This window comes from Ananas comosus, linkage group 24 (assembly GCF_001540865.1).
Source record: "Ananas comosus cultivar F153 linkage group 24, ASM154086v1, whole genome shotgun sequence".
NCBI lineage: Eukaryota > Viridiplantae > Streptophyta > Magnoliopsida > Poales > Bromeliaceae > Ananas > Ananas comosus.
Window position 1 is genome coordinate 1,463,042 of NC_033644.1, and position 22,907 is coordinate 1,485,948.

The 22,907-nt window shown below is 34.9% G+C and overlaps 1 protein-coding gene across 1 annotated transcript; it reads right to left on the bottom strand.

Annotated features, from left to right (window-relative positions):
* Window positions 17,239–19,368, bottom strand: LOC109728606 (transcription factor MYB80). Its single transcript, XM_020259062.1, has 3 exons — window positions 19,061–19,368; window positions 18,786–18,915; window positions 17,239–18,299 (listed from the first exon to the last, which is right to left on the bottom strand). The coding sequence occupies exons 1-3, from the start codon at window positions 19,191–19,193 to the stop codon at window positions 17,525–17,527; spliced, it is 1,038 nt and encodes a 345-aa protein (XP_020114651.1). The 5' UTR covers window positions 19,194–19,368; the 3' UTR covers window positions 17,239–17,524.

The window sequence follows — 22,907 nt, forward strand, 5'->3', positions numbered from 1 at the left end:
GAATGATAGTAGTCCCCTAGGGTTGAGTAGGTAGTTGGTTAAATAGTATGATCTAACGAATGAAATGATTAATGGAATAAATCTAAGGGTCGAAAATTATGAGTATAAGCAGTCAATACTCATAAAAGTATAGTAGCCAGACTCTATATATATATTATATATATAATGTATTTTAATTATATATAGGCTTTAATTTAATTTGGGCCATTATTGTTGGCCATAAAAAAACCCAACAAGTACAACTGTGCAATTGAGCCAAACTCTAAATTTACATAACACATCTGCTCTTCAGACTTTCACTGTTGCACAAACCCTAAAATATGATAACATTCAAATTTCCAAATCCCTACTTTTTTTCCTCTCTCTCTCTCTCTCTCTTCTCAAACCCTCATCCAGTCAGAAAGTCACCCTAGCTCACATTTCTTATAATTATTTGTTATTTTGAACTATTGGACATGTTGCATCAAATTGTAGGTAATGTGTCTAAAAAAATTAAACTATTGATTATATAATGTCGAGAATTTCAATCGCTCGTTTAGAGCTCGAGCTCGGCTCGACTCGAAATTAGGCTCGCTCGAGCTCGGCTCGAATTAATTTCAAGCCGAGCTTGAGCCTAGATTTAGGCTCGAAATTAATTTCAAGGCCGAATTTGAGCTGAATAAGCTCGCTCGAGCTCGGCTCGTTTCCACCCCTAGTGCGGAAGACAGACGAGGCTGAATTTGAGGCTTTGCAGTCTGGCAGGTGTGCGAATGGCACTGCGGACAGTCAGGAAAAGTCCTCTTCGGATGCTTCCGGATAAATAGTTTTTTTTTTTTTTTTGCTTTTTTTTAAAGAAATTATTTTTTTTTATCTTTTACTTATTTTTAGAGCTTGACATGCTAACAAGAATGGAAAAAAAAAAATATTGTGAAAACTAAATTGGAAAGATAGAACTGTGGGTCCTCAAATCTAAAAAATAAAAAAATATATATATAAATCAGACTCCTAAATCTATACATTAACTAAAAAAATATATATGAAGCTCTTAAACTTGATTCGCCTCCGTTTGGTTGGGGGTTAAGAGGTGGAATAACTCTTTAACCCTCATTTTATCCCCAAACACTTTTAAAAATGGGTGGGGTTAGCTAACTCTTCCTCAAATGGGTTATCCCGGATTAGCTAACCCCACCTAACCCCACCAAACCCCAACCAGACATTATTTTATATTCATAATAACTCACTATCCACCAAACATTATTTTTTACTATCCTGGACTAACTCCAACTTCCAACTAAATACAAAAATACTCTAACCCCACCTTAACCCTAAACTTAACCCTATTTTTGGAATAACTAGTTTTTCCTTAACCCCGAACCAAACGGTAGTGAAGTGATAGTAATAGAAAACAAAATAAGAAAAAAATATAAAAGAATAGACAACCATCGAGATCTCAATCTCAGATTGACGCTCTTGACCTCGGACCATATCAGAATATTTCCCCTTTTGACCCACCAAGCTTCGAAGGATCTGTGAAAACGGCGATGCCCAGCGAAAATAAAAAAAGAAAAGGTTTCGAGTAGAAGAAAAAATGAGCAAGAAAGAGATAAAAATCTAGATGATTGTAGAAAAAGGTAGAACAAAAGGTAAACAAGTTGGCCGAACTTTGGCTAGAAATTCGGCCAAAATTCAACCAAGTGCCGCTGAGGAAGAGGGATATGAAGAGGAAGAGAGAGGAGTGTGGAAGAGTGGAAAGATTTTTGCAATAAATTGTTCAGTTATTCGCTTATTTATTAATATTCTATTTTATAGGAGAATTTTCTATTATAATTGAAGCTAAAAGTGTGGTCAAATATCTCGAATAAAATAAAATATTTAGCTTTTAAATTATGTTTTCAGAATTTGATAAACCATCCCGTAGATAAAATATGCAATGCTCACACATCATGGATGGCAAATCCTTTTTAAGGAGTAAAAAATCAAATTCATACATTTTAATTATATTGTAATTTAGATTTATTATTGTTCTCCGTCATTTTGTTTTCTCATGAATACCACTTAACTATCTCTTCTTACCAATAATTTATTATTTTTACGTGCAATCTCAATAACTTTATAAGGAGACAATATATAAGTAATAGAAAAATTTCAAAAATAAGTCTCTATGATAGATTTGCTAAAAGCTTCTATCAAGTTGTTTTAACTCTTTTTATTATTATTTTATTTATGTTTTAATTTTTGTGTGTCAAAACAGGATGAACAAGAAAAAATTATAAGTTTATTCCCTATAATATAGGAATTGATAAAAGAATATTTGAATAGTGTCTTTATTTTTTAAAAAAATAGCAAAAAAACTAGAAGAAAAAAAAACTCAAGTACCGGCTAAGATTTAATCTCTTAAATCTAGCCATCACCTAAAATACTATAAAAAGATTAAAAAATTTAATCCTAATATCTCATATATAGAATTTTTTTCAAATCCAGAGGTCTCACATTTTCTCTCTTTTAAACCTGACGTCTTTATAAGGCTGAGACACATTCATAACTATCAGGCGATGTGAGACTCATCTTGCTAGCTTTAGTCGATTTTGTGGGAAGCCGCGCTCCACTAACAACAGTCACAAGCCAAGAGAACCTCACTTTGCCTGCTGTATAACTTTGAGACTCATCTTACACTTTCAGCTGGTAATTAGCTCCGATACCATTTGAATCTGTCACCTCCCCTTCTGTGGCGCTTTCGTTACCAGGAGTGCAATGTAATGTAATTAAGCATTTTAATAAGAAGTGAGTCTAGAAAAGTCTCTTTCTAATGCTTAAATAGGGGAATAGTATAATTTTTTTAAACTAAAATTTTATGCGCGTTCATTAATAAGAAGAGTTTGAATATATTAAACAATTTGAAAAAAAAAAAAAAATTAAGCACTACCCAGCATTATTTAAATTTGACCTTTTTACATAAAATATTCACTGGTTTTTCATTTTTTGCAAAAGTGGATCATATTTTTGAATTTTACAGATCCAGTATACTTTTTAGTAACTAATCAAATTGCCTTTATGATCTCATTCGTTTCTCTCCTCTCTCTCTCTTTATCCCCCCTCATCCTTCTACTCAACCTCCCCCATGTTGCCATGCTCCCAACACTGTAGAATCTCTTCCACACCTCCTTCTCCATTTATGTGCCCTCTTCCGTCCTCTTTACCGCTGTCACTATCAGTTGGTGGAAGCCCACAAACTGTTTCCGGGCGCCCACAAACTGTTTCCGGGCGCCCAGAAGTTTGTGCACGCCAGCTGCTTCTCGGACCACGTGCGCCGCTTTTCTTGACTTTGTATGTTTGGGCCATCAAAAATTTGTGGGCGCCCAGATCTCGAGGAACAGTTTTTCTGACACGCGCAGCTTTCTTGACTTCGTAAGTTCTGGGCCGTCAAAAGTTGTGGGTGCACAGAACACGAGGAGCCGCTTTTCTGACACGCGCCGCTTCCTCTGGATTTGGGCCGTCAGAAAATTGTGGGCGCCTAGATCTCGAGGGACAACTTTCAAAAGTTGTGGGCGCTCAGAAAGTCGTGCTGACTTTCTTGCCAGACAGCCCAGATTGCGTGCGCCGCTGCTTCCACAAAATCTGGGCGCCCAGATTTTGCGCCGCCTGTTGTCGCAACCTGTCAAGTCAAACAGTCTTTGTGTTTCTGGATCACCCGAACAGCAAACAGGCAGGATCCAAAAGGTCTCAAAAGATTCGGATCCACTTTCGGGCGCCCAGAACAGAGTCCAGAAATTTTAATTTCACAGAACACAGAATTTGAGCAGTTTTAGAATATTTAAAAATTCTATTCACCTAATCACAAGTTAGGAATATATTTAAGTGATCTATAAGGTGATAAAAAGAATAGTTTAAACTTTGCTCAAATTTCTCACTCTAATCATAAGTAAAAATATTAATCAAATTAAGAATGGAGTGAGTTTGTCTATTTGACAAAGGAAGCAAACACAGCTTCAAGTGGTGAAGCTTGGTGCTATAATATTGCCCATCTTGAATCCTTTTTGAAGATAGAGAGATCTAAAACACAAAACTCAAGATAAATGATTAGTTCAATAATCGTGATTATTTGTTATCATCAAAATCTAATAGTCGATTAGGGCCACTAGGCCAACAACAACTATCTAGGACTTAGTCATTTTTTGGCTAAGGTTGTATTAGTATTGAACACGGTGAATGGTTTACCGTGTCCAATATGATATTTGTATTGGACACGGTGAACCATTTACCGTGTTCAACTTAAACTCCTGCCCCGCCCACGTGGCGATGACGTGGCGCTTGCGTGGCAGGGACAGAATCATTTTTGGAAATAAATTTTTGACAGGGCCAATTTTAAAATAAAATTTTATGAAGGGGCTATTTGCAAAAAAAGCCAGGCATATTAAGGTTTGAACCAATGATTACCCAACCCAATTGAAATATTAATTTTTTTTAATTGATAAATTTAACAAGCTGTCCACGACAAGTAGTGAAATCCTTAACTAGCTCGCAGGTCAGAACTGTATCGACGACTTTTAGTAATGTTGCGATAACTTTTCTGAGGATGTCCGTTTAGGACGATTCAAGTTGTATTAGAAAATTAACTCCAAGAAAACTAATTTCACCCAGATTGTATTTTTTAAAAAAAATCTAGTCAAAAGTTCTCTCAAAATGATTGTTTGTATACTAGCAATTCAGACTAAGTTATTTCATTCTAAAATCATTCGATTTGATTCAATTTGAGTTCAAATCCAAAAAAATTTAGCCAAGACTATTCTAAAATTAGTTTGAAGCTTTAAAGACTTTTTGAACTTGTTTAATTTAATTTTAATTCAGATCGAGTCAAATTGACCTTTTAACTCACTTAATAGACTTTTAATTTATTCGAAGTGTCAATTTAATTCGGTGTTATTTTATGGGAAAACTTCAAATACCACTCCTGTGGTTTCGCACTTTTTTATTTTAATACCCTGCAGTTTAAATTGTATCAATTTAGTAATCCGTGATTTTATTTTTCTCTTTTTAGTATCCACTCAACTAATTTTTTTTGTTAAATCAGTAACAAAGTTGAAACTAAAAAAATACTAAAGTGAAACCTATGTGAGATATCTAAAATTTTTTGTATATAATTTAACGAAATGTTAATGGAAGAACAAACAAAAAGAGAAAAATGAAATACAGGATAGAAAATTGATACACTTTAAGCCATAGGGTAATAAAGTGAAAAAATGCGAAACCATAGAAGCGGTATTTAAAGTTTACCTTTATTTTAATTGCGACAAAATCTTGTTTAGAGGCTAAGAAAGCCTTTAGAAATAATTTCCCCACCTTTCGAAGTCTTTATTACCGAAATTTGGGGCATTTTAAATCACCATTATTATTCTCATTACTACAAATGAGATTCTTCTCATCTTTTAATACCTAGGAATCGATCTTAGGTAACGTTTGGTTAACGTATAAGCAAGAATTAATTATTACAGAAATAGATACAAGTATGGGGATAAGAAAAATAATGTTTGGATGAAAATTGAGTTGCTTTCAGATATAAGAAAAATAGCGTTTGAATAGATAATCTGAAATAAGAAAAATAGTCGATAGTTATATATAGAAAATAGAGGTGTTGGTGAGGATAGTAATACCAGCTTATTTCAGATATCTGAAAATTACTATTCTTTGATAAAAAATTTACGTTTGGGTATAAAAGGAATAAAGGGTTTGGTGATACCCTTATCTTAAATCCTAATTCTTTTCCCAATGCAGCCGTACATTTCAGGTATCACATCAAATTGTTGATGTCAGTATCTTAATCAAAATCTAATTTCTAAATGCAATCTACATTGTTCTGATTCGTCAGAATCAATCAGAATCCAAAATTAATGCTTTCCATGTTTAAATCTTTGAATTAATGTATACCATAGAATGCATCCCATAAATTAGATTCTAATTTTGAGACTGCATGCATGTCATGTATGGAATTAATTTTTATGTGTGACATATGAGAAGCGTTATTTTTACGCTTGGGACTGTTTGATTAGATGTAATTATAAATACAGTGTAGTTAGAAATACATGCAGTTGAAAATTCAGCAGTTATAACTATATCAATCTTGTTTGGTTGGATGTAGTAGAAAACGCTGCAAGTATAAATAATTTGTTTAGTTGTATGCAGTTAAAAAATAATTTTTAAAATTTTATTATTTTATATATATGATGATGGTGAGATTACCTCTAATGTAAAAAAGAAAAATAATTTTTGTTTAAAAAATATTGAGGTAAGCATATATTTTATTTAAAGTTACTCTCTCCAACTGCTGTAGTTGGAACTACGGCCAATTGGGACGTAGTTCGAACTGCTGCAGTTGAGCCTCCTCCTGCAGTTCTACTGCAGCAGTTGGAGTTAGACACATCAAACCAAACACGAAATTTGTATTTACATGTATTTACAACTGTAATGCAGTTGCAACTACATGCAACCAAACGGCCCCAGTTGGAAGTACATGTAGTTGTAAATACTGCAGTCATAACTATACCTAGTCTGTTTGGTTTTATATAGTTACAACTGCTACAGTTACATTTCTTTTGTTTGGTAGTCTGCAGTTGAGATTTGTACTTATAAATTCTATCAATTTTTAAATAGAAATGTAAGATTATCTCTTCTGAGCATAACTGTCACGCCCCGGATTACACGTTTTCCGGGCACGCCGACAAATCCGCCGTATGCAAAGAAATTTCCCCTGTATACGAAGCGACCGCTGTACCTGTAAAACATACAATACTACAAACAGTAGTATAGAGCTACTAGAAGAACTAGTAAAGTAAAAGAAACCGAGTTCCATATACATACACTGAAACCCAGAGTACAAAGCTACTCGCGCTGGCGAGTTAAAAGTCTGTATGTACATGAACCCAAACCAAAACATCTACCTGCAGTAGGGGTGCCTCTAGCTCTGCTCCTCGGGTAGGGCTCTAACTCGTGACGCCCTTGCCTAGCTCGTGACCAACAACAGCAGCAGCCGAAGACGAAGACTCTGCAAAAACGGAGTAACAACTGGGCGTGAGAACTACTGTAGAAACAAGTAGTCCCAGTGGGTGCCGCCCTCAACAATCATCGGTCCACCCACTAAGTCTACAGAAGGTAACAAGGCTAGCAGGAAAAGTTAGAAAGAAATCTACCGCTACATATCGCTACACTAGCATGATCTACACCAACCAACTGTAGTAAAAGTCACAACTAACTCAATCTCACTAGGGACTGTGAACACACCCGTCCCGCCTGTCGGATCGAACCCGTAACCTACTCCAGGAGTAACTGGTGGAGAAAACTCTCTAGGGACTGTGAATACACCCATCCCGTCTAATCAGGTGACACCGTAGCTCGAGAGTAACCGGCGGAGAAGACTCTCTAGAGACTGTGAATACACCCGTCTCGTCTACTAGAACTACACCATATCTCAAGAGTAACCGGCGGAGAAAACTCTCTAAAGACTGTGAATACACCCGTCTCGCCTAATTAGACTACACCATATCACAAGAGTAGTCGGTTCTAGAAAAGGTCTAACAGGACGGCTAAGACTCCACTCACGTCACAACCTCACCAAAGGTAGGGAAAAGCGTCACTCACTATCTCACCCGGGCTGCCCAAAACGGACCCACCCTGCCTGTATCTAGCTGCGCCGTACACCACCCCGAGGGTAGCCGGCTCAAGAACTGTCCAACAGAAACTGCGACACTCATCGCACTGAAACCTCATTCCGGAATGGCATTCGTGGGCGCGACCCAACGAGTTTACAAGTATCTCTGTCAAGTTCATACTGCTCTCACAGGCTAAGTCAAGTAACCGACTCTAACTGGTCTAACAACCAACAGGTAACGTGCCATCGGCACAATCTAACGCCAAAAAGGCGATACGAGTCCACCGTCAATTCCGACGGCACCCAACAGTCCGGAACAGCCTGAACGCTACTGTAAAAATACACTCGGCATCCCAGCACGAGCGTAACTAAAAACTAAACTACCTGGAATACTCACTATGAGGATACTGCAACAGTATAAAATAATACAACGGCCCCTAGGCTAAATCAGGTAGTTTAACATATGCCAGGTCCCGAACGCTGGTTTTCTCCTAAGTTTAATTCTAAGTCCAACATGTATATTTATAGTTACAAGTCATGCCTTCAAGCTAATTTCATTCATTATACAATCGACGAAATTGAGCTACCACATGATTTACAAAAACAGAAAATCATACATGTCGACTACTATAATACTTAGGAATAAACCGATGTAACCCACCTCGATCGCTAATCCCTGGCAGCACGGAACTCCCCTCGGCTGCGGAACAACCTGCCGAAACGTCCGAAAACCTCCCAAGGCCCGAAGTCAAGCTCCCGCTAAACTCTACACGGAGAATCCGACAATAAACATTAATTCTGCCTCAAAAAACAGCAACAGAGAAGAGCGAAATTCCGACCTAGCAAACCTTTACCAAATCCAGCAAATAAGGGCTTCATGGATTCCTCTCGAAGTCCCGAATCCAACGAACCAAGTCCCGTCGAAACCCGACGCTCCTACGCCGAGTACGAACTGAAATACCGACGGTCGACGCTGAAAATTCTGCAAATCAGCACCAAGCTCGAAATGATAATACTTGAAGCAATGCAACGGAACACTCACCTCAAAGGCTAATCGGACATCGACGCGGCGTCGAGAACGGCGAAAACACACCCTCGCCTAGCTTCCTCGCAGTGCTACGATCCTAACCGTACCCTCGAACGGCTTCGCGGCGCGTCGTCCGCGTCGAATCCGAGCTCCTCGGCTACCTCTACCCTTGCTCTCCACCATGCACGTAATTAACTAGAGAGAGCAAAAAAAATGCACATAATTTGAAGGGATAAACATGAAAAGGGTGGTGGCATCCTTATCCAAAAAAAATGACCACTATGCCCCTAGACGAACTCAAAATGAAGGGTATTACATGAGCATAATGTAATCATGTTTTAATTATTAACTAAGACTTTTATATCTATATATAATTTATATATTATAAAATTATGTATGAGTTTAATAATTTTTAAATGTAAATATATGATAAATTTGGTCAAAATAAAAATTAAGATATTATTAAACTAGTAGACTGAAAAATAAGAAACGTATGAAAAAAATTTATTGACCCTAACAGACATTACTAAATCTTATCAGATTTCATATGTATTTTTGAAAAAAAAAAAAAGAAGCGTATGAAAAAAAAAAATCACACTTTGTTTATTTTTTTAATGGGTGAGCCGATTCCGGCTCAACTGCAACAGTTGGTACTGCAGCCATGCCAATTTGGCTGCAGTACTAACTGCTGCAGTTGAGCCTTCTCGTGCAGATGCAACTGCAACTGTTGGGCCTAACTACACTAAACTAAATAAAAAATTAATAGATGCATTTATTTTCAACTGCAATGCAGTTGGAAATATATGCAACCAAACAGACCCTTGGTGTAAGCAAATAATTTATCTTGCAATTGGAAATGATAATTAAAGACTAGGAGAAAATCCCCAAATTGACATTAATTTGTAACATTCCACAATTCTTTCTTTTATTATTTTATTATTGTTTAAATTATCTTAATCGTTTAGGAGGTTAGGGGTTCTATTATTTTATTAATTTAGTTAATTTATTTTAATTATTTATCGTTAATATTTTTGTACAGATATAGTTTCGTAAACTATTTTAATTACTAATAGCTTACATATTTCTTTTACATTCTACGTCATCTTCTATTCTTAACTTTATATAATTATTTTTATGAGAGTTCAATTGATTAAGGATTTGGTGGTTGATCTTGTAGTTATTAAATATGTCTCAATTCAAATTCTAGAGTCAGAAGATTTTCTAATCTTATTCTAGTTTAATTAACCCGTTCAGTTAAGTTGTGATTAATTATTAAATGTTTTTTATAAATGATCCTATTGATTTTTATAATTACAAAAATAGTCTTTTAAAAAAATAATTACAAAAATAGACATTTAATATACCAGATGGGATTTTTGAAGAAATAAATAATATAAGCGGTGAATGACTCACCGTATTTAAATGTGGTGAATCGTTCACCGCTTTCATAACTTTTCTTAAAACTAACGAAGTTATTTTTTAAACGTAGTGAATCGTTCACCGTCTTTATTATTTTACCCTTCCTTTGGAACCCCTTGGAACCTCTCTATAACGACCCGGCCGACTAGCAATTCGTTAGGTCCAAACCATCAGCTCAAAATGTTTAAGTTCAGTTATTATTACTAGTGTTTATTCGATGTGGCATGGGACTATCCCCGTATAGGCCTTGACGTTCATCAGCCCTATCACGGGCCTAAAATTATCAGGCGATTTGAGACTTGTCTGGCTAGCTTTATCATCCAGACCCTAACATAACCTGTCACTTTGTCATTCAGACCCCGGCTCAACCGATAACCGTCACACACTTCCGGATGGTGATTATCTCTAATACCAAATATAACGACCCGGCTCACTAACAATAATAACTCGTTAGGTCTAAACCCAGCCTAAAATGTTTAAGCACAATTGTCATTACTAGTGTCCATGGTCACTTATATACCAAACACAATCCTATTCTCATCCGATGTGGGACTGTTGGGATGTCATACTCTCTCGTATTATCTCTCTCACTTTAGCATTCCCTCTGTGTTCTCTTTATCTCGCTCTTTCTCTCTCACACCCCCCTCCGCCGCTATTGCCGTTGCATCTGCCATCGCACCTGCCTTGGAATCTTTCTCTCATTCTCTCTCTCATTCTTTCATCGTTCTCTCTCACTTTGCCACGGTGCCGTTGTCGGCGCACTCGCCGTCGCGGACGAAACCACCATCGCGAAGATGTAGGAGGGGGTTGGAGGGGGAAGAAAGCGGGATGAAAGCGGTGAATAATTTATCGTTTGTAAAAGCGGCGAATTATTCACTATTTTTATATAACCATAAAAAATTGACAAATACAGTGAACCACTCACCGCTTTCACTAAAACGGTGAATACTTCACCGCATTTCTTTCTCTCCCCGCCATGCTGGCACACATATGGCAAAACGAAAATTATATTTATACATAAAAATTTGACGGGTCTAGGTTTTTTTTTTTGAGAGAGATAGGTAGCACGCTACCCGCTTCGTTTAGACGGGTTTAGTTTTAGAATAAAATTTTGGAAGAAATCTAGTACAATAAAATCTCCTTAATTATTTCTAATCTCATTGAATTTTTGTATTATAAAATTAAACTATTTCTTATTGAATAAATTTTTAGTCCAATTGGGGTTTTAGTCAGACCAGAATTATTACTAATCTTACACAGAAATTAATTCTAGTCTAGTTGGGACTTAGCAACTGGTATAAATATAGGTTTTCTCTAATGAATATAGGTGTGTAGTATGATGTAACATATTATAGCATATTGGAACTTTGGAAGTGGAGAGAGCATTGGGTGTATGTTGGAGATAAGCTTTTTAAAAGAGGTATTCTTTTATAACCGGTTTGCTTCGGAGGATAAGCGAGAATAACGAAAGTTATTCCTGCTATTCGGCCAAATGAGGCGATTTTTTACTAGAATATTTTATCCCGGTTAAACCTTGTTATTTCCGGTTATCCCGAAATAGCTTCAGATTTACTATTCCACCATTTTGGTGGAATAATTCTATTCCAATACTTAATTTCAAACTTAATTAAAATTATAAATTGAATTAAAAATAAATTATATAAATATAATGTGTTGTATATTATAATACATTATTTTTATTATAAAATTATTAATTGTACTATATTAATACATACTATTTATATTTAAATATTACAACAAATTTTATAATAAATTATTTTTATTAAATTTAAGTTTAAGTAGAATTTAAAAAAAAATTATAAATTTATAATAATAACAAATTTTAATTTTAATTTAAAATTTATTTTATTAAATTTATAAATTTATATAATAAATTATTTTTATTAATTGTTCCCACCCTATTCTTATTTTAAATTTTAAATTTCAAAAATTTAAATTTAAATTTAAAATTTAAAATGTATAATTGTAATTCAAAATTAAAGTTTAAATCTCAAATTAAATTTATATTTTAAATTCCAATGTTAAATTTTAAATTTAAATTTTGATATTTTAAATTTTGAATTTAAATTTGATTTTTATATTTTCAATTTAAATTGATCCTAAATTTAAAATTTAAAATTTAAAATTAAAATTGAATTTAAAATTGAGATTAAATTAAAATTTAAAATTGAGATTTGAAATTTAAAATTTAAAATTTTGAATTTAAAATTTGAGATTTAAAATTTAAAATTTTAATTTCAAAATTTGAAATTTAAAAATTTATATTTTAAATTTTAAAATATAAATATGAAATATAAAAATTCAAATTCTAGTATAAAAAAAGGATAATATCATTATTTTTTATTTATAACTATCCACTTTAATTCTTATTCTATATATCTTACCTAACCAAATGCTATTTTTTTTATTTCCAGGAATAATCCAATTTCATCCAAACGCAAAATTGATCTAATCCCCGCTTATACCTCAATTTATACCTATTCCTGGAATAGCTGTTTTTTTGCTTATTTCCGAACCAAACGATACCTTATAGTACTCCACTTCAGTTATAACTAAATTGCCCTCTCCATTTTCATCGGTGGGCATCAGACGGTAGACAGTGGTCAAACTATATAAATATTTATGAGCTTAATTTTGTTTTTCTTTCTTGATTTTCTTTTTGTTTTTGTTTTCTTTTTTGCACCCAAGGAGCTAAATATTTTTGGTATTTATCGTAATAATATCTCAATGTTAGTTTACAACCCAAATTTAATTGCAGCACTTTAACTTCTAATTATAGATTTTCTATTTTTTTTTTCTTTTTGGCACTTTAGAAAGGTAACGAAGTGCTACACTTTGGAGTAGAAGGATGGTAAAGTGGAATGATCAGGTTAGAGGACGATTTCAAAGTTTTTCATATATCAACAGCTAGCAGTGAAGTTAGACATGTGATCAACATCATCTGTGTGTTTAATGTTTGATTATTTATTATTAGATAAAATAACTCCAACTTTTTGTCCCCTAATAATAGGTCCAGAAGACTAATAATTGAGTTGGATGAGTACAATAAAAGTTGAGTGGAACTGCAATCCATAATAGGCCTAACGATAAGAGACCCAACAATAGATCGGACGTTCAAATGAGTTGAGTCCCGTCAAAGCCCATGAGCACTATAGTTGAGCCCTTAAATGCGATTGATGCGTCTTTTTTATCAGCACGTGTTTTTAGAATAGCTGATTAGCATTTACAATCCACATTTAACAATAGGTACCGCAATGGTACCACAATATTTTTTTTTCTAATTTGTATTCAACATATGTAACTATAATTTAACTAGGAATTAAATAAATTGGAATGGATATCACCAAACAATTAACTAATGTAATATAAAAGAATTGTGTTATTCCAATTTCCAAATACAAATAATAATAATAATAATAATAATTCTTTTTCAATTGAACTTGATCTTTCTAAAGTGAGATCTACTTAATTATGTTGAGATTTGGTTATCTGGAGAGTTCAAAGCCCATATATGAGCATAAAAATATGACATATCTATCGGAATTCATTCAACTCAAAAGTTTAAACCTCTCTCTCTCTCTCTCTCTATATATATATATATATATATATATAGAATTATGCTACTATACTATCAATAGTACGAAGCCCTTAGTACTATTGAGTTTTTGGTCGTTGGATAAAAGGATGTGCGGTTAGGATGATAGTGGTCCCCTAGAATTGAGTGGGTGGTTGGTTTAATAGTATAATCTAACGGGTGGAAATGATCAAAGGGTAGATCTAGCGGTAGAAAACTCAATAGTACCAAAGATTTGGTACTATCAATAGTATAGTAGCCTGTAGTATCCTTAATGTTATTTTTGTATTATGTTCTCATTTGAGTTGGCAGACTAGGTAAGGGATAAGGATGCCACGTGCAAGGTTAAATGCATGCATCCTTATCCCTTTACTTATCTTAGGGGTTCATTTCCTTTTTTTTTCTTTTTGATTATTATTTCTCTCTTCTCTCTCTCTTTCTCGGGCGGCCGAAGCAGGGGACGAGCTCGAGGAGTGCCGTGGAGCCGATTTCGACGTCCCCGACGCGCCGCGGAGCTGTTCGAGGATACGGTTGTAGTCGTAGCGTTGCAGGGAGCTTAGGCGAGGGCGTATTTTCACCGTTCTCGACATCGCACCGGGTTGGATTTTAGCATACGAGGTGGGTTTATCATCGGAATCCTAGTTCTATAGTATTGTTGATCGGCATGTATCATTAATATTACAAGTTGTTATTGTTTCGCTCAAATTCATGAGTAGGTATATTTCAGACATATAAACTGAATTGGGAGCATGTTATTAGTTATTATTAATCATACATGTGGGACTTGGATAAAACATAGAAGAAACCAGCGTTCGGGACCTGGCATATGTTGAACTACCTGATTTAGCCCTAGGGACCGTTGTATTTTTATACTGTTGCAGTATCCTCATAGTGAGTATCCCAAGTAATTCAGATTTCAGTTACGCTCGTGCTGGGATGCCGAGCCAATTTTTTTCAGTAGTGTTTATAGTGTTCCGGATTAGTGGGTGCCGTAGTGGTTGACGGCGGACCCGGATTTAATCGTTCCGATATCCGATTGTGCCGAGGGCACGTGACTGGTGGTTAGTAGCCCAATTGGACTTATTTTTTTGACTTTAGCCTGTGAGAGCCTGATTGAGCTCGACAGAGATACGCTTGCATACTCGGTCGGGTCGCACCCACGAGTTGCCGCTCCGGAGTCTGGCTTTGTACTTTCACGTTAATGTCACTGGCTAGTTTTGCTATCCACGGACTATTTTGCGTGGAGCTAGCGTGGCTTAGACAGGTGGAACGTGTGCGTTCACAGTCCCCAGGACGGGTGTGTTCACAGCCCCTATTGAGATTGGGTCAGATTTGACAGTTACTACAGTTGGATAGTGTAGTGGCAGGTAGCTGTAGATTTCTTTCCAGCTTTAACTACTAGTTTGTTTCTGACTGTAGTCTTAGTGGGTGGACCGATGATGTTGAGGGCGATACCCACTGAGGACTACTTGTTTTTACGGTAGTTCTCACGTCCAGTTGTTATCACTGTTTTGCAGAGCCACCAGCTTTAGTTGCTGCGCCTTCCGAGGCTGATCGAGGCAAGGGCGTCGCGAGTTAGACCCCTACCCGACGAGTTACTGAGATAGAGGATCCACCACTGCAGGTAATTTCGGTTTATTTTGTTGCGTTCATGTACATACAGTTGTTATAACTCGCTGGAGCGAGTACCTTTGTATAGCGTTTTGTTGTATGTATGTGAGACTTGTTTTATTCTACCTATTTGGTTTCTTTACAACTCTATATTATTGGTTGTAGTATTGTATATTTTCAGTTACCGATACGCTTCATATACAAGGAAAATTCTTTGTATACGACGGATTTGTCGACGTGCCCGGGAATTGTGTAATCCGGGCCGTGACATAGCCGGACTCATACACACACACACACACACACACACACACACACACACACACACTATTAGTAGTACAGAGGCTTTCATGCTTCCAAATTATCTTCAGTGATGTAATTTTCAAATGGACGATCAGTTTCATCATACTTAATCTACACTATTGAAAGTATTTGAAAACTAAATTTCATAATTTTTCTATATCATTTACCTATCAAATGAGTAGTCTAGAAATGAACGGCTGAAAATAAAAATTTTATAAAAAATAATGAAAAAAGATTTAAATTTAAGATTAGAGGTACTGATCTTATTCTAAATAGTGGAAAAAAAAATTTATAAAAATTTCATCAGATTTAAAATATTTTACACCATTAAATTCACAAACGAATTACATCGACCATTAAAATTATCAAATTTAAGATCTTTTGATCACTAGACAAATAATATCGAAAAATTATGAATTTAGCTTTTAAATACTTTCAATAGCGTAGATCAAGTCTAACAGAGCCGATCGTTGATTTGGAAGCTGCATCACTGAAAACAACTTGGTAGCACGGTGACCTCCGTGCTACCGATAATATAGCAGCCTAACTCTATGTATCAACTCTTTTATTCGTGATCATTCTATATTGTACCATTTGCACACGTACATAGGAGTTCCTAATGTTAGGATTTTCATAAATGTGGTCCAATTAATCATATTTAAATTTGAATTTACTATAGATAGAGGTCAATCCTAATAGATATAGAACTAGCTACTTGATATGATATATTTTATTCCTTTTCCATTTATTTAAGTTAAATAGAATTCTAATCACACTTTGATAGAAAGTTAATTTGGATTCTATATAAAGGGGTATTGGTCCTGTCACCATCTCGGTGCAATCTAGTGAAGGATTATCATCGGTTCCACACCATATGGTTGTCCGAGCTCGGTTGGTGACGCATAGATTATAGCCGGACTTTTCGCTTTCGCAGATTGATCAAAAACTTTTTCTCTATGATGTTCTATGAGTTATTACATGTTTTGTTTGTGATGCTAAATTTTGGTATGTCTTTATCTTATTATTGTTTTACATACCGATAAAGATAAGTCACCTAATATATATATCCACTATTTTAAACGTGATCATATACAAAAATGACTTAGTGTAAATAACTTTTTGAACAAGAATTTAACGGAAACTATCCACACAGTAAGACCATTGAATGAACGAGATTTGATGGTTGATCTCACCGTTGGGACAGCTCATGTATATATATTAATTTTTCCTTCACATATTCTCAAAGCAATTTAAAAAAATTCAATACTACTATATATAATTAATTGAGAGGTTCTAATTTTTAGTTAATTAGTGGATTAACTTAGCTTAACCTTTCAATTATAATTATGCCATGGACCATTAATTTCCTCCCTTTGAAGGAATCAAATGGACCTCAAGCTACGTACAATTACTTTACCAAAAAGAGAATAGGAATTAACTCTATGCAACACACCTTTTACTATATATGCTGCTTAATTCCCCACGAGCCATATACTATTAAAAAAGAAAAAGTGTCCAACTCCTTAACTCTACGCAAAGTCATAAAATTAATTACTAACTTAAGAAAGAGGCCACAAATTAAAGTGATAATTAAAGTGGAGCTATTAATATACTATTACATGACAAAAACAAAACCATAGAAAAGATCCAATTCACAAGTCAAACTCCTTTTTTTTTCTGTTATCTCGCTATCTTTAGTCATTACATACACTCATTTGCATGCTTGTATAGCTTAACCTTCAAACAATATAGTGAGAAAGCCCCAAAACCAATAAATAATCAACATCCATTTTGAAAACCCTTATTTTAGATAATAGATAGGGATAGAAAAAGAGGTGGGGAGTTTAGAGAGATTTAGAGGGAGCCATCATTATATGCACCTTATTTTTGGTCCTCCTACAGGTTGCTAGGAAGAGAAAATGAGCTTGAACAAAAATTCAATAAGATGCGTCAATCACTGAGACACCCAGGTATGAGCTGTCGGATAGCACTCTGTCCGAATGTCGAAGCAGGGTTGAGTGTTGTCTAATGGCTCAGACTTGGATATCTCGGTGAGGCGGGTCTCACTAAACTTTTGTTCGAATGAGCTCGTAAGGGCATTCATCGTTGACGGCGCGTTAGGTAGACCCTCTCCTTCCATGGTTCCTTGTACTTGGTCCCAAATGAGAAGGTTTGCAGGGTTATAGTCATGTTGTGACTCAACCCACTCACTCATTAGATCTCCTTGCTTCTCAAAGTGCTCCCCATTTGTGTCCCCTTCTTCTTCTTCCATGGCCACCATGTTCCCCATTCCGTCGACCAATGGAGGGAGATAGCTTGATTCGATAGAACTTGCGAAGGTGAGCAGAGAGGGAAGCTCTTGGTTGTGGTGGTTAGGGTTAGGGTTCCACATTTCGGATGTCAGGGCCGCGACTTCTTGGACGAGGTCGTCCCTCGCGGTGGTAGCGCTGCTGCACTCGCGGCTGTTGCCCATGGCCGTGTCGAACATGAAGAGCGGACAATGGGCGAGGAACATGGTTTCTGGAGCCGACTTCGGTGTTAGGGATTGGTTGATAACGGCGTTGAGATGATCGGCGGTACAGAAGCCTGGTTGAACTAACTCGGCACCTGGAGGACTTGTCGATGACGGTGTTGTCGGCTTTCGTAGCTTCTTCTTGATCCACGAATTCCAGTAATTCTTGATCTCATTGTCTGTTCGGCCGGGCAAGTGACTCGCAATATGGGCCCATCTGCATGCAAATTAATAGTTCCTAGTTAGTGCCATAACCATCAAATGCATTAGTAATTAAATATGCTCAAACATATAATGTGGCCTATTTTGATAAAAGAGAAGGTTAATTTTCGTAAGGTATTAACTATACCTATAAAATGGCATTTTAATTAAGTGGAGAGAGAGGCTATTAGAAATGCAATGGAGCAAACCCCATGAGGTACAATCCCTTTTCAAACTTTGTTGTTGTGAATTTTAATTAATTAAAGCAAGAATAAAGTATATGCGCACTTTAATTAACTACAAAGAAAAACAAGTTTAAGTACAAAACAAATCTCATAGTACACAATATCTATTATATGCAATCAATGAACCCATGATATGTGAGACTAAATTGCATATCAACATGCACAACTTAATCTAATTGCAACATTATACTTGAATCTACATGATGAACAAAAACTAAGGACAATGAAGGGAACTGTATGTATAGCATGCTTGAGACCTATTCCCAACAATCTCATGAAGGCTAATGATCAACTTCTCCTCTGCCTCGGTGAACCTTCCGCGCCGTATATCGGGTCTCAGATAGTTGATCCATCGTAGGCGACAACTCTTACCGCATCTCTGAAGACCTATCTCACAAACCACAGAAGCAAAAAAGTAAGATCTTTATACATACACCTCCTAACTAATATCAGATGTATAGAGAGAGAGAGAGAGGGAGAGAGAGAGAGTAGAGAAAAAGTGGGGAGAGAGAGAGAGAGAGAGCTACTACACCTGCTTTCTCAGGGACTTCACTCCAACATCCATAGCCATGGGTGGTGATGTATCTAATGAGCTTCTCATCCTCCTCAGGAGACCACAAACCTCTCTTAACCTTTTGTTGGTTGCAACAGGTATGATGTCCCATACCTTTAAGTCCTTTTAATTCTCCTCCTTCTCTTTATTACCTTATTCTCTCTCTTTCTCTCTCTCTCTCTCTGTCTCTCTCTCTCTAGCTTGTTTATAGTGTCTGTCACTTAATTAGCTTTGAGATGAAACTAAGTTGGTGGGTATATAGCTGCTGCTGCTGCTGCTGCTGCTGCTGCTTCTTGTTCCTCTCTCTCTCTCTATCTCTTCATGTTGTTGGTGGTGCTCTTCTTGTTCTTCTTTCTCTCTCTAGCTCTCTTTTTCTCTCTCTCTCTCTTTCTTAAGCAGTGATCACTCATCAACCCCGACATATGCACCGGATGGGGCCCACAACCCCCTCTGTTTTTCCTTACTTTCTATCTAACCCTACAGCGACGTGGCATCGGTCTCTCTCTCTCTCTCTCTCTCTCTCTCTCTCTCTCTCTCTCTCTCTGTGTACGTGTGTGTGTGTACGTATAGACACTGCATATATATATATATATATATAGCTCGACATGGGATTGCTTTATATTGAATACTTTTCTCTATTTGTATATATGGGATTAATTCCACGTACATGCATGAACTTGGGATATTTATGCATGCATGGAATATGCCTCCGTAACCTCAGACCACACATACATTATGTATACGCATGGTACGTACGTAGTATATTTATAATCATCTACGTCTACGTGAAAGGTATACTTTGTATACCTGGCTAATTTTACCATGCATGGACATGTACAATACGGTGAGACGTAATGTGCGTAGGGTCTTTCTCACGTAAGCATGCAATATACAGAATCTTCTGTATATTCTAATACCATATTAAAATGATATAAAATAACTCCATTTCTCCAAACTTAAACTATTAGCTATGTTTAGTTGGGGGATAAAGGTGGAATAAAAAATTTATTCCACTCTTATCCCCCAAACATAAACAAAAAATGGTGGGAACACTAATTCCCTCCTTAACGGGCTATTCTAGAATAGCCCGTTAAAGGGTGGGAACTAGTGTTCTCACCCCAAGGTAGAACAAGCTTGGATAACCCAGCTTGTTCCACCCGTGAAGAGAGAGAAGGAGAGAGAGAATTTTTAATTTATTATAAAATTTAAATTTCGTAATTAGTTTAAAAATTAAAATTTATAATTTTTAAAATCACAAAATTTAAAATTTAAAATTTAAAATATTTAATTTTAAATTTTAAAATTTGATATTTTAAATTTTTTATTTAGAATTTGATATTTTGTATTTTTAAATTAAAATTTCATCTTAAATTTAAAGTTTAAAATTTAAAATTTTAATTTTTTAAAATTATAAATTAGAGATTTTAAAATTTTAAATTTTAATTTTGATTTTTAAAATTTAAAAGTTTATATTTTAAATTTTAAAACATAAATATAAAATATAAAAATTCAACTTCTAATATAAAGAAAAGAATAATATTATTATTTTTTATTTATAACTATCCACTTTAATTCTTATTTCATCTTACCTAACCAAATGCTATTTTTCTTATTTTCAGGAATAATCAATTTTCATCCAAACGCAAAATTGATCTAATTCTCGCTTATATCTCAATTTATACCTATCCCCGGAATACCCACTTTTTGTTTATCCTCAAACCAAACGATACCTTAAAAAATAATATTTTTAATGTTATAATATCGAAAAAAAAATATGAAATTTACTTTTCAGATAGTTTAAATGGTTTAAATTAATCATGTTCAACGGTGTTGATTTTCAATTTGAAAACTCTATTATCGAAAATAAATAATAGTAAATCTAGTCGTTTACTACCGATAGTACCTCAACAAAACTACAACTATATATATATATATATATATAGAGAGAGAGAGAGAGAGAGAGAGATAGAGAGAGAGAGAGAGAGAGAGAGAGAGAGATTCCGGTTAGGATACTTTTAATAGCAATAGGCACTTGGTGTTATTAAGTTTTCCACCATTAAACCTACGCTAAACTCTAGGGAACCACCACTAAATCCTAAAAAACTATTATCATCCCAACCCTACGCTTTTTCATACAAGGATTATAAACTTACTAGTAAAAAAATTCAAATACTATTAAAAGTATTCTAATCCAATTCTATGTACATATATAATATCTCTTAGAATTTCTGATATATACTAGTATAAGGTAGCTTGTTGTTGTGGTTTTATTGGCAAGCTCTATTATTAACTGGCCCTACAATATGGTGTAGTATCTATAAATCTTAAATCTTCTATAAACATAATGAAACCTCAGTTAAAACCACGTGGCATCACCGACCGACCCTAGAGCAAGTGGCAAAAGACTTGATGGTTGGTACTCGAGACCTAAGTTCGAATCCTAGTTGATTCACATGTATTGTTTGTTGTACAATACATGGTGATTTTTTTTCATACAGTTTAAGGAATGAATAAAAAAATCACACAATGTTACCAACTCACATCTAACGCAAAAATAAAAATAAAAATAAAAAAATAAAAAATAAAAAATTCTAGGTTTGTACATGCACGAATATGGAGAGAACGAAACCTTAAAGGGTGTATCTGTTTCACCAAAAGTAGAGAGAGGTGAAGTGATTTTTTACTATAAGTCCCTACTTCTGTTGTTTGTGTCGGTACAGCTTCACCTTCGACCGTAACTTAAAACTTTTCAAAATAACATAATTGACGTCACCTCACTGTAGGCTAGTCTATATTCAATTATGAATAAAAAAAAAGTGAGAAAAAATAATAAATTATTAATCTATCGCTCACACCTTCAGCTTTTATCCATTCACTTCACGCCAAACAAACAACAGAAATAGTACTAGGTTAACTTCAACTTCATAGTAATACAAACAAACAACGAAAAGTACTTTCCATCACCGACCGTCCCTAGAGCAAGTGGCAAAGGGCTTGGTGGTTGGTACCCGAGACCCAAGTTTGAATCCTAGTTGATTCACATTTCCAGCTAAGTTTATTTCTAAATGAAATAAACGAAGCGGGTAGCGTCCTACCTATCTCTCCAAAGAAAAAAAAAAAAAAATAGTAATCTTATTTAGAAATCCAATATACCTAGATATATCGAAATACTATGTAATATTACATAACTCGAACCAAAATACTTAACCTTGGTTAGTTAGTAAGGTAAATTGTTCTTTTTGTCCATATGATATTATACTTTCTTCTCTCAATCAAAATTCTAGTTCGATCAAAACCCAAACAATGGAAACTCTTCTTCCTCTTCCTCTTCCTCTCTCTCCTTCATGCTAGTTTCGAACTCATAACTAGAGTTTCTCCGTCCCTATTCATCCACGATGTGTATTGCTTCACCGATATCGAGAGCCNTTTTTTTTTTTTTTTACATCTAATTTTGTCTCTTTATTAATATGAAGAGGAGGTATGAAGAGGTGGATTTGGAGTATTTTTTTAATCCAATCTAATTCATTTTTTATTATAAAAATTTAAAATATATAATTTTTTATGTATAATTTTGAAATAATTTCGACTGTATGTATTAAGTATAAATTTTAATTTTATAATATATATTGATCTCTTAGATATAAATTATACAATAAAAAATAAAAGAAAGATTAATGGAGTTGAAGTTAATTATTTATTTTAAAAAATTTAGTTGTGAGAATTAATTATATGAAATATATTAAATGAATCTGTAAAGCTAAGCAATACATTCAACTTTTGAAATCAAAGTATTATTGACTGGCTCGCATCTAACATATAAAAAAGC

Excerpts from the sequence above, each read along its gene's own strand:
- LOC109728606 (XM_020259062.1), bottom strand. The coding sequence starts at position 19,193 with ATGGGACATCATACCTGTTGCAACCAACAAAAGGTTAAGAGAGGTTTG. Across the intron at positions 18,916-19,060 it reads TGAAGTCCCTGAGAAAGCAG|GTCTTCAGAGATGCGGTAAG; the intron begins GTGTAGTAGCTC and ends TTTGTGAGATAG. Across the intron at positions 18,300-18,785 it reads CATGAGATTGTTGGGAATAG|ATGGGCCCATATTGCGAGTC; the intron begins GTCTCAAGCATG and ends ATTTGCATGCAG.